We start from the raw sequence: 15728 nt of genomic DNA on the forward strand, positions 1-15728 counted from the left end.
TTGGAGTGCTCGAAGACACACACTGTTCTTGGAGGTAGCCCTGCTTTCACAGATCGGTATCACATTAACGAGTCAACAGAAAATGCATTACAAATTTTATTTATCAGCCTGGTGCAGACATGAATATTTCAGTTCATTAAAAAGTTTAAATTAGCTAATCAAATGTGGAAAAAAATGCACAAGATTATTTACAAGGAACAAATAAATCTAAAAGTAAATTCTCATTCCAAAATAGGAATAATGAAATATACAAGGTTACCATTTTCTAATAAAATAATTTTGTAAACATCAACCTAAATCTCCAACACTCACTGAAATTCTTTCCTGGGGGATGAGGGCAGGGGGTGGGAGGACGGGGGAGTTCTTTGTCAACTCTTTGGCACAATCCTTTTAAAACACCACCTTATTGCAATACTCATTTGGCAGTGCTTCCAAAGTCAGGCAGACATCAGAAAATAATACATTAGTTAAGAATACTATCTTTCTAATTATGTAAAAGATGTTTGAAAACTGCATATCCTTCACACATCTCTAAATACAAAACACTTCGATACCCTCTCTCCTAGTATTCTAACAGGCCAGGTAAGTTTATTGTTTCAGGATTTCAGAGTGAGGAATGACTTGATTTCAGGTTTATGTGAGAGTCTCAAATACATTTTCACTTTATTTGGTCTTTTCAACTGCTATATTGCAATTGCATTACGAGGAAACCATAAATAAATTCAGGGATTTGAAATCCTTTCTCATTTCTCATCAATCATTATTCCACACCACCCAGAGATTTATTTAGAGAACAAATTCAGCTCTTCCTGTCTGTTACTTTTCTTTCCTGAGAATCCCAAAACAGGCACCATAACTTTCTCTTTAGAATTCTGTCAGTATTTCCCTTTTAAGAAGAGAAGGCTTTTCAATTACAGCAGCTCATAACCCGCAGTGAACTGTAAGAGCATCATCTTTACTATGAAAATATTTGCCTTTATGTAACGTTATCTTCTAGACCAGGAAAACTTCAAAACTGTCATTTAGTTTTAAATTTGCATTCCCTAACTCTGGCCATTAACATTTTAAACACAGCTTCTAAAGCCCCCATTTCCCCTGTGCGATGATTTTGATCGAAGATATGCACATCTCATAGCTAGCCACTCTCCTTCTCTATAAATGTTCTCACCTTGTGAAATTCTAAAGCCACTGTGGTGTTCCCGGAGAGTGAATCTTTAAAGCTAATGAAACTGCAGGTTTTGCCCTTGGAAGTATAAAGATAAACTGATGAATATTCCCCATAAAAAGAGACTTCCTAGATGATCCTGTTGTCAGAGGCTCTTGCAGCTATGATGACTGCATTAGCATTCTGAAGCCACTGCTCTTGAAGGAAGTGAAGCAGTCCTCTCAAATGTGGCGTCCGGTGAGGAAGAACAGCGGCCTGTCTTCTTTGGCATTAGCTGTCTGGAATTCATCCCTAAGCCGGAACTGCCACTCGTCTTCGAGCTCCAGGCGAACAACAGTCTGGCGGAGAGAGTTGCGATCTTGACAGATCACACACAAGGTGGCACCTAAATATGGTTTGAGAAAGAAAAAGAAAAATTAAATTAGTTGTCTAAGTTGAAGTCACAGTGACTGAAGTGAATTCAGCTTTTCATATCACATTTTGTTCATTTTCTACTGATTTATGAACTTTTGGGTGGGTGAGATGGGATGAGAAGAAGCATTTGAGGTAACAAAGAGGGGAAAAAGAACTGAATATAGAAATCAATTGATACGGGATGGAAAATAGAAGGCAGAGCAGTTGGAATGAAAATCATTTCTATGCATGTTATGTGGAAGATGAGAGAGGAAAGGAAAGATAAAAGCAATTTGGATGGAAAAAAAGACATGGATAGAGAGAATGTGAATCATGTGTGGCCCTGACCTGAAGTCTTTCATCATGATAGCAAGTCCATGAGAGGGAAAGGGAGTAGAACCAAGACTTCAGTCAAGATCAGATAGAATCATCTGCAGGTTAGATATCAGAACAATAAGCTTTAGGTATCAAGAGGCATCCTGTTTTTTTTTTTTTTAAAAAAAAAAGCAGATAATATGGGTGGAAAGACAATCAATCATATTTATTGAGCACTTCCCATATACAGAATGCTGCATGAAGGGCTTGGGGGAGTAGAATATAAGAGTTAGTAGACATATTCTCTGCCCACAAGGAGCTTACAGTCCAGTCGGGGAGACAGGTAGACATTAAAATAAGTTATGGCTATGTACGTAAGTGCTATGGGGCTTGAGGGTGGAGTGAATAAAGGGTACAAATCCAAGTGCAGAAGGTAGAGGGAATATGCCTTTTGGTGGAGATGTGATTTTAATAAAGCTACGTAGGTGGGGAGAGTGGTGATCTATCATACACAAGGAGAAGGAGTTCCAGGCCAGGGCAGGAATTGGGTGACGGGTCAGCAGTGAGATAAAATGAGATTGAGGTACATTGAGTAGGTTGGTGTTAGGGAAGTGAAATGAACATCCTGAGTTGTAGAAGGAAATCAGTGAGGTAAGATAGAGGGGGTAAGGTGATGGTAAGCAGTTTCTGCTTTATGTGGAGGTGGATGGGCAATCACTACAGACTCTTGAAGAGTGGGGACACATGGACTGAATATTCTGGTACAAAAATAAAATGGAGTGGGAACAGTCAGGAGGCTGGAAAGTCAGCAAGGAGGCTGATGCAAGAGTCAAGGCATGAAATGAACAATGATTCAACATGGAATGGAGATGCTTAAGATATAATGGAACACTTTTATCATGGCGGTACATACCTCCAGACAGGATCATTCGTCTCTTACCTTTTAGAAAATGAAACGTCTTCAGAAAACTAGCCACCACGAATGAATCACAGAGATACAACAAGAGTCCACTGAATATCAAATCAGTGCAGCTGATATTTAAAGAATGAGGACGAGAACTCACGTAACACACAGCAATCTGATGGAAGGGGAAATACAGAAAAACATCATTATTACTTGATTAGGGATAACCAGCAATATTATGTGCTCTCTCTCTCTCCCCCCACATACTGATGTATTGAATTCATTTGATTTCAGGCATCTCAGGATGCAAGATCAAAACAAAAAATGGGAAGAAAATCCTATAAATAATATTGGAAAAATCTGTATCCCTCCTCAGATGGGCACATATGAGCAGGTAAAGAGGGAGGAGTGTGGGGAGAAAAGCAGGGAGCCAGTACAGGCCTAAAAGAGGATGCAAGGGTAGGGAGGAGGAAGTAGTGTTACCTAGTGGATAGAGTACAGGCCTGGAGTCAGAGGACCTGGGTTCTAATCCCAGTTTCACCATATACTTGCTTTGTGACCATGGGCAAGTCACTTAACTTTTCTTTGCCTCAGTTCCCTCATCGGCAAATGAGGATTAATACCTGTTCTCCCTCCCACTTAGACCGTGGGGCCCTATGTGGGATGTGATTATCTTGTATCTACCCCAGCGCTTAGAACAGAGCTTGGTACATAGTAAATGCTTAACAATACCACAATTATAATGATGATCATTATTGTTAGGAGAACCAGTACTTATTAAATGCTTAGCATTTTAGTAATCACTGGGAAAGCGTATACACTGGGGATTCATTCATTCAATCGTATTTATTGAGCGCTTACTGTGCTTAGAGCACTGTACTAAGCACTTGGGAAATACAAGTCAGCAACATATAGAGACGGTCCCTACCCAACAACGGGCTCACAGTCTAGAAGATTGTCTAGGGATGTCTAGGGATTAGACATGGACCCTGCCCCTCAAGGGGCTAGCAAACTATGAAAATAATAATAATAATAATAGTTAAGCACTTTCATTCAATCATATTTATTGAGCACTTACTGTGTGCAGAGCACTTTATTAAGGGCTTGGGAAAGTGGAAGACAATAAACAGTGATGTTTCCTGCCCACAATAAGCTTACAGTCTAGAGGCAGGGAGACAGACATCAATACAAATAAACAAAATTAAAGATATGTACATAAATGCCTTGGGATTAGGAGGGGGAGAGCAAAAGGAGCAAGTCAGGGTGATGCAGAAGAGAGTGGGAGATGAGGAACAGTGGGCCTAGGTCTGGGAAGGCCTCTTGGAGGAGATGTGTCTTCAATAAGACTTTGAGTAGGGGGAGAGTAAGGGAGAGTAATTGTCTGTTGGATTTGAGAGGGAGGGCATTCCAGGCCAGAGACAAGATACTACTACTACTACTAATAATAATAATAGCATAATAATAGCATGTTAAGCACTTACTATGTGCAAAGCACTGTTCTAAGTGCTGGGGGGATACAAGGTGATCAGGTTGTCCCACGCGGGGCTCACAATCATCATCACCATTTTACAGATGAGGTAACTCAGGCTCCGAGAAGTGACTTGCCCAAGGTCACACAGCAGACATGTGGCAGAGCTGGGATTTGAACCCACGACCTCTGACTCCAAAGCCCGTGCTCTTTCCACTGAGCCACACTGCTTCTCTATGCAGCGTGCAGACTAGGGGTCAGCAGCAAGACAGGCGAGACAGAGGCACAGGGAGAAGGTTAGCACTTACTATGTGCCAGCCACCGTACTAAACACTGTGATAGACACAAGGTAATCGGGTAGGACAGAGTCCCTGTCCAACATAGGGCTCATAGTCAATCCCCAATTTACGGATGAGGTAACTAGGGCACAGAGAAATGACTTGCCCAAGGTCACACAGCAGACAAGTGGCTGAGCCAGGATTAGAACCCAGGTCCTTCTGACTCTCAGGCCCGTGCTCCATCCTCTAGGCCACAGAATGGAGCAATCAATTGTATTTACTGAGTACTTACTGTGTGCAGAGCACTGTACTAAACGCTTAAGGCACTGAAGGGTGAGCCCAGGGCCTGTAACTTCTGTAGGGAACCAGGTCAAAGGTTGAATCAATCTCAGGAGGCAGGGTAAAGGGAGTGCAGGGGGCAGGGAGGGCAGCAGCAAAGAAGAAGGGATGGTGACATTCTCTCAAGATTTGAATTGAGCAGAATTCTCAAAACTATATTCCTCAAAACAACTCCAATCAGCCTCCCCAGTTCCAAGTCAACTTCACAGAACTCAAATCTTAATCGTTTAGTAGATTACCTGTGGACCTAAATTAAGATAACAGTCAACAGACAGCACAGGGTGGTTGTAATTCTTCAGGGAGAGAGGGAAGAAGCGATGGCTGTGATACTGGAGGAATTTTTCCAGCAGAAGTTGAGCAGGGGCTGCGAGGAAAGTGTTTTTACTGTCAGGAGCACAGATGTACTGAACAGGGGCAATGGACACTGGATTATCAGACACCTATGAAGGAAAAAGAAGAAGAGTTCAAATACATTGAGGTGGGAGAATAAATACACACCAATCAGATGATACTGGGGTACACTGTGGTGGCTGATACTGAAATAATTGATTCCAGAGTGGTGGGAGAGAGGAAATGTGTTTTCCGAAGGAAAGCAATGCTTTACATCCCCTAGCAGGATCAAGATCATTTTATAACACATTTATGGATGTTGCATCTGAAAACTTGTTTGGAAAGGAGACAAAAATTTAGACCTATATTTGACCATAGGAAGAAAGCTTTTCTATTTAAAAATGACCCAGAAGGTTTATCTTGGGTGGACCCAAGTTAAAAGGTGGCTGATTTTAATTTTCGGGATTAGAACACATTCAATAATACAATGGAGTTTTGTGCTGGGCATTATATTTTATATGATGAAGATGATGATGAGGTGACAGTAAGGATGAAGTACTTCATTTGGAGTATTTAGATCCCTCTGCCTTAAAATAAACTGAATGTTTGCAGGTGGTAACAGGACCTGGAGGGAATAGCATGGGATTGGGAAGCAAAAGACGTAGGTGGGTTTTTTTATGGTATTTGTTAAGTGCCAGGCACTGTACTAAAAGTTGGAATAGATACAAGACAATCAGGTTAGATACAATCCATGTCCCAAATGGGGCTCACATTTTTAATCCCTATTTTACAGATAAGGTAACTGAAAAGTTAAGTGACTTGCTAACTGTGCCACTGAGATGATATGTGATCTTGAGCAAGTCATGTACCCTCTCTGCACTTCTCCATCTACAACCATCCCAATCCAGTGTATGACAGGGACTATGTCTGATCTGAATGATTTGTATTTACTCTACTGCTCAGCACAGTGATTGACAACTTGTCAGTACGTAACAAATACTAGAGTAAATCCATGACACTATGTCTGCCAGAGAGAAACGCTAAAAATTGACCAATGGCAAGCCTATGACATTCTAAGGGGTTATGGAGTTCTTCCCGCATTAGGAATATGAAGAGGCTGACCATAGCAAACAGAAATCTGATTTTTCTCTCTGCTACTTAGCATAGAAAGGCTTTTTTTAGGATGTGATCGTTGATGCCATAATAGCACTCTGCTCTTCTCTTTGCATTAGCGCACCAAAGCCAATTTTTAGATTGCTTTAACAGGGAAAAAGAAAAGGGATAAAACACCTAAATCTCCTGAGTTGTTTATGAGCCTCAGCTAGTGGAAACATTAAAAAATCCTTCTCTATTTCTCCAGAATGTGATATGCCTTTAACACACCTTGGATTGGAGTCAGCGGGGAAGATGCTTTTCCATTATTCTGCTAAAGAGCCCATTTCTCAAAGGTTAATTGCCATTTCTCAGGAAAAACCTGTTAAAAACCTGTCTGCTTAGGGACCAGAAAATTTGAAAATGGCATCAATCTCACACAAAGATCTCCCCCTGTTTTGTTGTTCTATCTACTAATAATAGCAATAGTGCCGTAAGGACTAAAATGGATGCTCACTAAGTAATTCTTTTACCCCGCTGATGTCTCTCAGTCCCATTATCACTATTCACTTTCCTTTGCAACTGCCAGTGTCAGGCTTGGTATATTTCTGTAATCATTTTCCATGGGCCATCAACTTTCTGGAGGTCACTAAGAGTCAGATGAGTGGCAAGCCATTGGTGGGGCTTGGGAACTCAGGAGGAAGTACAGTCATCCCTGAATCAAAGCCTCAGAACCTATTCTGTACTTCCAACAATTCAATTAGTGAGCATCAACCTGACCTCAGTGAACACTGAGGTGGCTACTATAGTTCTCTTTTGAAGGGCAGTTGTACCCCAAATACGCAACTCTAGTTTAAAAGTGAAACAAATGTCCAGGTGCCCTCATAGAGCAATATAGAACATAGGTGGGATTCTTTCCCACCACACTCACCTTCGATTTAATGTGAAAAGACCTGTGCCCTCCCACTGCAATTTGCTTCTTCATCACACTGAAGCGATTGAATCGACAAAGCAGCAGGCCGGCACTGTGGGCTCGTAGGTTGAAGTCAACATCATCGCACATAAATCTAACCAAAGGTGGAAGCAAATGTACTCAATAAGCACCCTAAGGATTCTAATATTAAAGTTCTGAATTGCCAACCGAGCTGACATTTATACTAAGCATATACTTCATTCAGAGTTAGTAAAAGATAATCAAATCCACAACACTGAATTCAACTGATCTACTGTCACTTCTAGTCAAGATTTCCTGTTTTCATTATATCCTCATTTAGATCATTGATATGTGCTCTTCACACTATGATCTCCTGGAGTTTTCCTTTGGCTTCTAAGCTTGCATGAATTCAAAAAGGGACAATGAAAGACAACCCCCTTGGCTGTCCTACTTTAAAGATACAGAGTCTATATACATGTGGGCTAATAACTTTGGGGGAGTGCTGAGTTGCACTAGGTATAGCTTGCTCACAAGAAATCTAGAGATGCATTGGGCCTTTATTAAGCCTGGAGTTGGAAACCAGGTGAGGACTGGATTCCTGTCATAGAAAACAAATTCAAGGAACTAAAAATACAGAAGAGGTGGAAGAGAGATTTGATTCCATGATTAATCAAGGTGGTTTCCTTCTATTAATTCATCCTAAAGAGGGCAGAAAGGGAGTTAATTACAATTCTTCCTACTGTATGTTTATATTCCCTAGCTTCTGGTACAAAGTGCTCCCCACACAGCTGGATCCAGGAAATAGGAATGGTGTTGTTGAGGTGCAGGAGAACATTGGCCTTACTCAAATCCAACATTCCCCTTCCACAGTGCTTTGCAGGCCTCATACGACCACGGCCATTATTAAGCTCTTAAATGCCAGGTCCCATTTCTACCTCACTTTGTGTAGAGACCAGCCTGGGCCCCTCTTCTTATTGGTAGGAAAGTATAGCAAATGCCCCACTGAGCGTCTAATCATTCCAGGTCCAGATGAACTGTGTAATGCCCCAGTCAATCAATCAGTGGTACTTATTGAGTGCTTACTGTGTGCAAAGTACTACACTAAGCACTTAGCAAGGGTCCAATACAACCGAAATCATAGATAGGCTCCCTGTCCAAAAGGAGCTTGCAGTCTAGCAGCCTTCATTTTCTAACTCACCTGTTCTGGTTATACTGAACATTCTGTGTCAGATCTACATTCAGGATGATAAAATCGTGGATGTGACAGCGAGAGAATGGCTCCCGGAACTCATCACTGCTCATTTTACTCGACCACTTCCTCATCCCAATAACGGCATAGTGAGTAATGTTGGGAGTTGCTTCAATATGCTGCAGAATGTGCTTTAAGGAAACGTTTTTTTCCGACAATAGATAGTCCCTAAAAATATTAGGAAAAAGAAAAGGTGTCTGAGAGCGTAAGTACATATTCCTTTATGTTCCAAACACCCTGTCTAAAAGGGCTAAGCAGGGGAGCTGTCTCCCACACTGGTCATAACAAATTAACTAAAAAAAGTTATTGCTTTTATTATGAAACATCAAGAATCCACTAGGAATTTTAAAAGAAAACTAGGTTCATGGTAAGTGTCTTCATATTTCAATATTACAAAAAGGATTAACAGCAAGACTAACTGGAGCAATATTTGAGTCAGTTTGTGCGATAAATAAAAATTTCCAGGAAAAACATTATTTATTTTCCCCTTATTGTTGATGGAGCTGGAGAAGGATTATTGGAAAACATTATTTTTCATTATGTTTTACCTGCTTCTTTCTCCTGCACAGTCAACGTCAATAGTATTCCACATGACACAAGAATCATCTGAAATGACAATGAAAGGCCAGATATCCTGGGGTTTAATACCCAGCTCCTCCTGCCTGTTGCGTTCCAATTCCAGATTGTGATAGGAGAGCTCCTTTATTAGGAAATGTGCGGCGCCTGAAACCAAAACAGGTCATTTTACCATATATCAGAAATGTACTAACAGAAATGGTCTGTCTGTCTGAGTCCAAGGGCTCCTACCTTTGCCTCTGACCTAACTCTTGCTCCTGCTACTGTTTCTGTCATGACAACAGATACCAGCTCCTGTCTAAACTAGATACTCTTTCTAGGAGTTGGTCCTGCCCCCTTAAATCCTCCAGTTGTCCTGGTGGTTTCTGGCTCTCAAGCCCTAGGCCCCCTTCTTCCTTAGCTTCTGTTTTCTCTTCCACAGTGATTGCTTCCTCTTTCCTGTGTCAGTCACACAACCCAATCAATCAGTGGTGTTTATCGAGCGTTTACTACTGCAGAGTACTATACTAAGCACTTGGGAAAGTGCAACACAAAAGAATTAGCAGACACGTTCCCCACCCAGAGCGAGTTTACAGTCTAGAGGGGAAGACGCCCAATGCTCTGACACCTGATCTGTCCCTTCAGTAAACCAGTTCTTCCAGCCAGTCACCACTAGAGAGCTGTTTCTGAGCCAGAGTAGCCAGCACTGTCCCAGATGGAGACAACTTCTCATTCAATCGTATTTATTGAGCACTTACTGTGTGCAGAGCACTGTACTAACTGCTTGGGAAGTACAAGTTGGCAACGTATAGAGACAGTCCCTACCCAACAGCAGCCTCACAGTCTGGAAGGGGGAGACAGACAACAAAACAAAACATATAAACAAAATAAAATAAATAGAATAAATATGTACAAGTAAAATAGAGTAATGAATATGTACAAACATATATACAGGACAACTTCTCATATATACACACACTCACAAACACACATATATACACATCCATGTGTGCATTTCACATAGTGATTGTTTAGGTCTAATGAAATATCATTGTCATGAAGCTAGTGTTAACTCTAGTGTATTCTGTGGGTGGATCCCTTCTTTGGAAGATTTTATATTATCCTGGCCGAGGAAGATGGGAGGTTTACCTCATCAACCTGCTCCTCTGCCATCTTTCACTAGCCCTGCTGCCAACCTGCTTACTCCCACTGAGCTCCCTGATTCATACATATCATGGGAAGCAGTGGAACTACCCTAAACACTGCTTTTTCTAATGCCACACTGACTACACATTGACTAATCTGTCCATGAAAGTGAATCCAATGTATACTACAAATTCTCCTGCCAGCAAAGAACTGCCTAGACAGGCAACTTGGGTTATTTGCTAAGTTTGTGAGGAAGATAATTTTTTTCGAGGAGGTTCTGAGCAATCTCTCCATCAATTGTATTTACTGAGCTCTTATTGTGTGCACACTAAACTAAACACATGGGAGAGTACAGTAGCAGAGTTGGCAGACATGTTCCCTGTCCACAAGAAGCTTACAGTCTAGAGGGACTTTTGATCCCTATTTATTTCTACACAACATGTACACCAGTAATTGACCCAACTGTTTCTATCTGTTTCTGACTGCTGCCTTCAAAGCTTTACAGCCTATGCAGCCTGTAACTCCTATCTGACTAAACTTGCTTTCCTATGGCCCTTTTGCAACATCCATCCTCTCTACCTCCTCTGAGACTAACTCTTCAAGGCATTCTTCATGCTGTTCTTTCTCCCTACATATTCATATTGACAACGTTTATCTGCTTATCATACTCTTTGATTGTAAGCACTTGATTCAAATGCTGAGTACAGTTCACCATTCACTGTAAGTGCTCAGTAAATACCACCGATGATTTTTTTAGAGTAGCAGCTGTGTTTATTGTTTAATGTTCCCCAAATGCTAGGAACAGAGCCTTGAACCTTGAAACACTGATGTCATGGGGAAGATGAACATTGAATTTCAGAAGTCGAAAATAGGAAAATTCTTCTGCTGAGCACTGGACCTTCAAGGTTACAAAATATATTTTTTTTTAAGGGACAGCAGTATTCTTTATACCTACCAACGCCAGCACTGTTGAAGATGCTTGGGAGAACCAGCATGATGTGATTTGGCCAATACTTCTTATATATTGCCATTTCATATTCTTTGACTACTAAAACATGCAAATGACTAGCACCATCCATTGCATGATATAGGTTGAAAAGTCCGTGCTCATGGCGACCAGTTGTTGGAGTGAATGTAGGGCTTTTTATATATTCTTGACTCTGTAAAGTGGAAGGAGGGGAATACCAAGCATACAAATCAAATTCCTTGATTAAAAATCTAGTAACATAGACTCAGCAGAAGATGCTTCACACAACTTCAATCGCACATACACTACCCCAGTCACGGCCCACTGGTCCCCTTCTGGATGTGCTGATATAAGTCTGTGAAGTAGAATCCATTTTTAACAAACAATCTGAGTAAGCAACGACTTTAGTATCACTTTTAACTCACTCCAGATGCTTCCCATATCATGTAATGTATTTTTCCCAATAATATATTTTTTCCCCTAAAGTGGCAACCTCAACCATAATGACAGTAGAATTTCTTGAGGCTGAATCTCATTTGTAGCTAGTGTCAGAAGGGAAATAGTAGTGGCTGAGAGGAGATGGAGAAGAGACTCTATATCAGTGGCTAAAAACAAATTAGCACCGAGACTATCATGATCATCACCAGTTGTATTTATTGAACACCTACTATATACAGAGCACTGTACTAAGCATTTGCGAGGGTACAACACAGAGTTAGTAAATATGTTCCCTGCCCGCAATAAGCCTACACTCTAGAGGGGGAGACAGACAATATAAATAATTTTCCATTGCTGAGAAGACTGGTGTGGGTAGACCCCATGTTCCAACTAGACAGAGAAGGGTCTGAGGGAAGGAGTCAGTGAAGTAAGGGAGAGAGAAAGGGAGAGAATGTGGGAGAAAGAGAGAGAAAAAGAAATACAAAGACTGAGAAGGGAAAGAGAAAGACAGAAAAGGAAGAGGGGAGCAGCACTGTATTAGTGGAAGAAATCATTCGGGTTAGCTGTTTTCTACTCTCTCATATAGCATTCATTCATTCATTCAATCGTACTTATTGAGCCATTACTGTGTGCAGAGTACAGTACTAAGCGGTTGGGAGAGTACAATGCAACAATAAACAGACACATTCAATCATATTTATTGAGTGCTTACTGTGTGCACAGCACATGAGGAGCTCCCCTCTCCATAACACTATACGAGCACCAGGGTTCCCGGATGCCTTTCCCACACATGCACCTGGAAAGCCCTCATTCCCTAGCCCCTGTTGGACATCATACTTTCGGGAACCCGAATCTCAGAGAATATATCTCAATAAACATATATGATGGGAATGATGAGAAGAGGGATATTTGCCTTTTATAAGAACAAGGAAGAAGAGTGATCTCTCAAGAGGAAAGCAAAAATGACAGTGGCAATCTTGGCATCTGGTAAAGTATTAATAGTGAGGGAATCCAGCTCCATGGGAACTAAGACGGGCTACCAGCCAGTGAAGTGTACTTTCTCAAAGTATTAATCCTAGAGTCCAGAAATAGGGGGTCATACAGTAATGGTATGGTGTTCCCATTTTGTGGGGAGAGAGGGGGAACCTACCTTTAAATCTTGGGAATCCATACTCTCCTGCCATTGCAGACAGCATTCTGAAGTTTCAGGGAAATGAATTGTCACTTTCTCTTCATTCCATCCTCTCTCTTCTTCCATGTCTACCTCCCCCTTTATCACTTCTCTCCACTGTAACTTCCTTGTAGGCAGGTCCTGTCTACCGCTTCTTTTGTAGGGAACTCTCCAAAGCGTTTACCACAGTGCTGTACACATGGTAGGCATTAATAATTACTGTACTTGTTAAGCACTTAATATGTGCGAGGCACTTTTCTAAGTGCTGGAGTAGATACAAGTTAATCAGATTGGACACAGTCCCGGTCCCCATTTGGGGCTCACACTCTTAATCCACATTTTACAGATGAGGTAACTGAGGTCAAGAGCAGTGAAGTGACTTGCCCAAGGACAGACACATCAGACATGTGGCAGAGCCAGGATTAAAATCCAGGTCCTTTTGACTACCAGGAACATGCTTTATCCACTAAACCACACTGGTTTTAGTAAATACTATTGATTGACTGATATCTCTTTTCCTAGCCTTGATGCCAATCAATCAATCAATCATATTTATTGAGCACTTACTATGTGCAGAGCACTGTACTAAGCACTTGGGAAGTACAAGTTGGCAACACATAGAGACGGTTCCTACCCAACACTGGGCTCACAGTCTAGAAGGGGGAGACAGAGAACAAAACAAAATATATTAACAAAATAAAATAGAATAGATATGTACAAGTAAAATAAATAGAGTAATAAATACGTACAAACATATATACAGGTGCTGTGGGGAAGGGAAGGAGGTAAGGCGGGGGGGGATGGAGAGGGGGAGGAGGGGGAGAGGAAGGAGGGGGCTCAGTCTGGGAAGGCCTCCTGGAGGAGGTGAGCTCTCAGTAGGGCCTTGAAGGGAGGAAGAGAGCTAGCTTGGCGGATGTGGGGAGGGAGGGCATTCCAGGCCAGGGGATGATGTGGGCTGGGGGTTGATGGCGGAACAGGCGAGAACGAGGAACGGTGAAGAGATTAGCAGCAGAGGAGTGGAGGGTGCAGGCTGGGCTGTAGAAGGAGAGAAGGGAGGTGAGGTAGGAGGGGGCGAGGTGATAGAGAGTCTTGAAGCCGAGGGTGAGGAGTTTCTGCCGGATGCGTAGGTTGATTGGTAGCCACTGGAGATTTTTGAGAAGGGGAGTAACATGCCCCGAGCGTTTCTGGACAAAGACAATCCAGGCAGTGGCGTGAAGTATGGATTGAAGTGGGGAGAGACAAGAGGACGGGAGGTCGGAGAGGAGGCTGATACAGTAGTCCAGAAGGGATAGGATGAGAGCTTGAACGAGCAGGGTAGCGGTTTGAATGGAGAGGAAAGGGCAGCTTTCCTACTACTACTTGTATATTTTTAGCGCTGACATGGACTTTTCAGCTTTTTGGGTTTGTTTGTTTTTTTACCTCCCCACACAAAGAGATATTTGACCTCTATGTTCTTTTGTTTTATTTTTGTGGTTCTACTTTTTGCTTTTCCCCCAGGTTTTCAAAAGAAAATGGAAAAGACTCTCTGAACCCTTCCTAAGCCACTTTGGATTATTATTAATAATAATAATAATATAATAATAATAATAATGGTATTTATTAAGCGCTTACTATGTGCAAAGCACTGTTCTAAGCACTGGGGAGGTTACAAGGTGATCAGGTTGTCCCATGGGGGGCTCACAGTTTTAATCCCCATTTTACAGGTGAGGTAACTGAGGTATGGAGAAGTTAAGTAACTTGCCCAAAGTCACACAGCTGACAGTTGGTGGAGCTGGGATTTGAACTCATGACCTCTGACTCCAAAGCCCGTGCTCTTTACACTGAGCCACGCTGCTTCTCAAACTCAGTGATGACTTTCGGGAAAAGGTGAGGCCACAGTGGTATGTGCTGCTGCCGAGGTCTCAGGGATATTCACTTTGTGACCACATAGTGTATTTCAATCATATTAATTGAGCACTTACAGTGTGCACTGTACTAAGTGCTTGGGAAAGTACAATACAGCAACAAACAGAAACAATCCCTGCCCACAGTGCGCTCACAGTACAGAGAGGGAGAGACAGACATCGATACAAATAAATGTACATAAGTTCTGTGGGGAGTGGGCAACCACTGGAGTTTTTGAGGAGTGGGGTGACATGTCCTGAACGTTTTGGGAGAAAAATGATCCTGGCAGCAGAGTGAAATATGGACTGGAGTGTGCTGCTGGGCATAGGGGTTAAGGGGGATCAATACTGCAAGAACAACTCACACACGTGTCCTGCTGGCAAGAGGACCTACCATTCCCCTTAACCCTTGGTATCTGAGCAGTTTTCCCCCAAATCAATCAATCAATGATATCCATTGACACGGTGCAGAATACTGTACTCAGACTAGAGTAGATAGACATGATCCCTGCCCTCAAGGAGCTCACGGTCTAGTGGCAAGAGGTCAGGAAAGGTGAAACTGTGTTTTCATGGGCCCACTTGCATACTAAGGAATTCTCTTTCCAAGATACTCAAGCAGCATGGCTCAGTGGAAAGAGCACGGGCTTTGGAGTCAGAGGCCATGGGTTCAAATCCCTACTCCCCCACTTGTCAGCTGTGTGACTTTGGGCAAATCACTTAACTTCTCTGTGCCTCAGTTACCTCATCTGTAAAATGGGGATTAAGACTGTGAGCCCCACGTGGGACAACCTGATCACCTTGTAACCTCCCCAGTGCTTAGAACAGTGCTTTGCACATAGTAAGCACTTAATAAATGCTATTATTATTATTATTATTATTGTTGTTATGGACATAGATCCCGTGACCAAGTCCTCTTTGAAGCAAAGACTATTCTACACAGTCTTCCTTCTCCTGTCACCATTCATTCATTCATTCAATTGTATTTATTAAGTGCTTACTGTGTGCAGAGCCCCGTACTAAGTGCTTGGGAAAGTACAGCAATAAAGAATGACACTCCCTGCTCACAATGAGCTCACAGTCTAGAGGAGGGAGACAGACATC

At 42.1% G+C, this 15728-nt stretch overlaps 1 protein-coding gene across 1 annotated transcript in view; it reads right to left on the minus strand.

The window, feature by feature from the left end:
* Positions 1–305: 305 nt before the first annotated feature.
* GREB1 (growth regulating estrogen receptor binding 1) overlaps positions 306–15728 on the minus strand; it is a 116996-nt gene continuing 101573 nt past the window's right edge. The window contains exons 28-34 of the mRNA XM_038744455.1: positions 11124–11328; positions 9016–9190; positions 8417–8635; positions 7216–7351; positions 5102–5302; positions 2814–2952; positions 306–1550 (exon numbers count right to left, since the gene is read on the minus strand). Of these exons, the coding sequence (XP_038600383.1) occupies positions 1387–1550; positions 2814–2952; positions 5102–5302; positions 7216–7351; positions 8417–8635; positions 9016–9190; positions 11124–11328 (1239 nt within the window). The 3' untranslated portion in view covers positions 306–1386. The remainder of the gene's footprint in view (positions 1551–2813; positions 2953–5101; positions 5303–7215; positions 7352–8416; positions 8636–9015; positions 9191–11123; positions 11329–15728) is intronic.

Source organism: Tachyglossus aculeatus, chromosome 1, assembly GCF_015852505.1.
Source record: "Tachyglossus aculeatus isolate mTacAcu1 chromosome 1, mTacAcu1.pri, whole genome shotgun sequence".
In the NCBI taxonomy this organism is placed as follows: domain Eukaryota; kingdom Metazoa; phylum Chordata; class Mammalia; order Monotremata; family Tachyglossidae; genus Tachyglossus; species Tachyglossus aculeatus.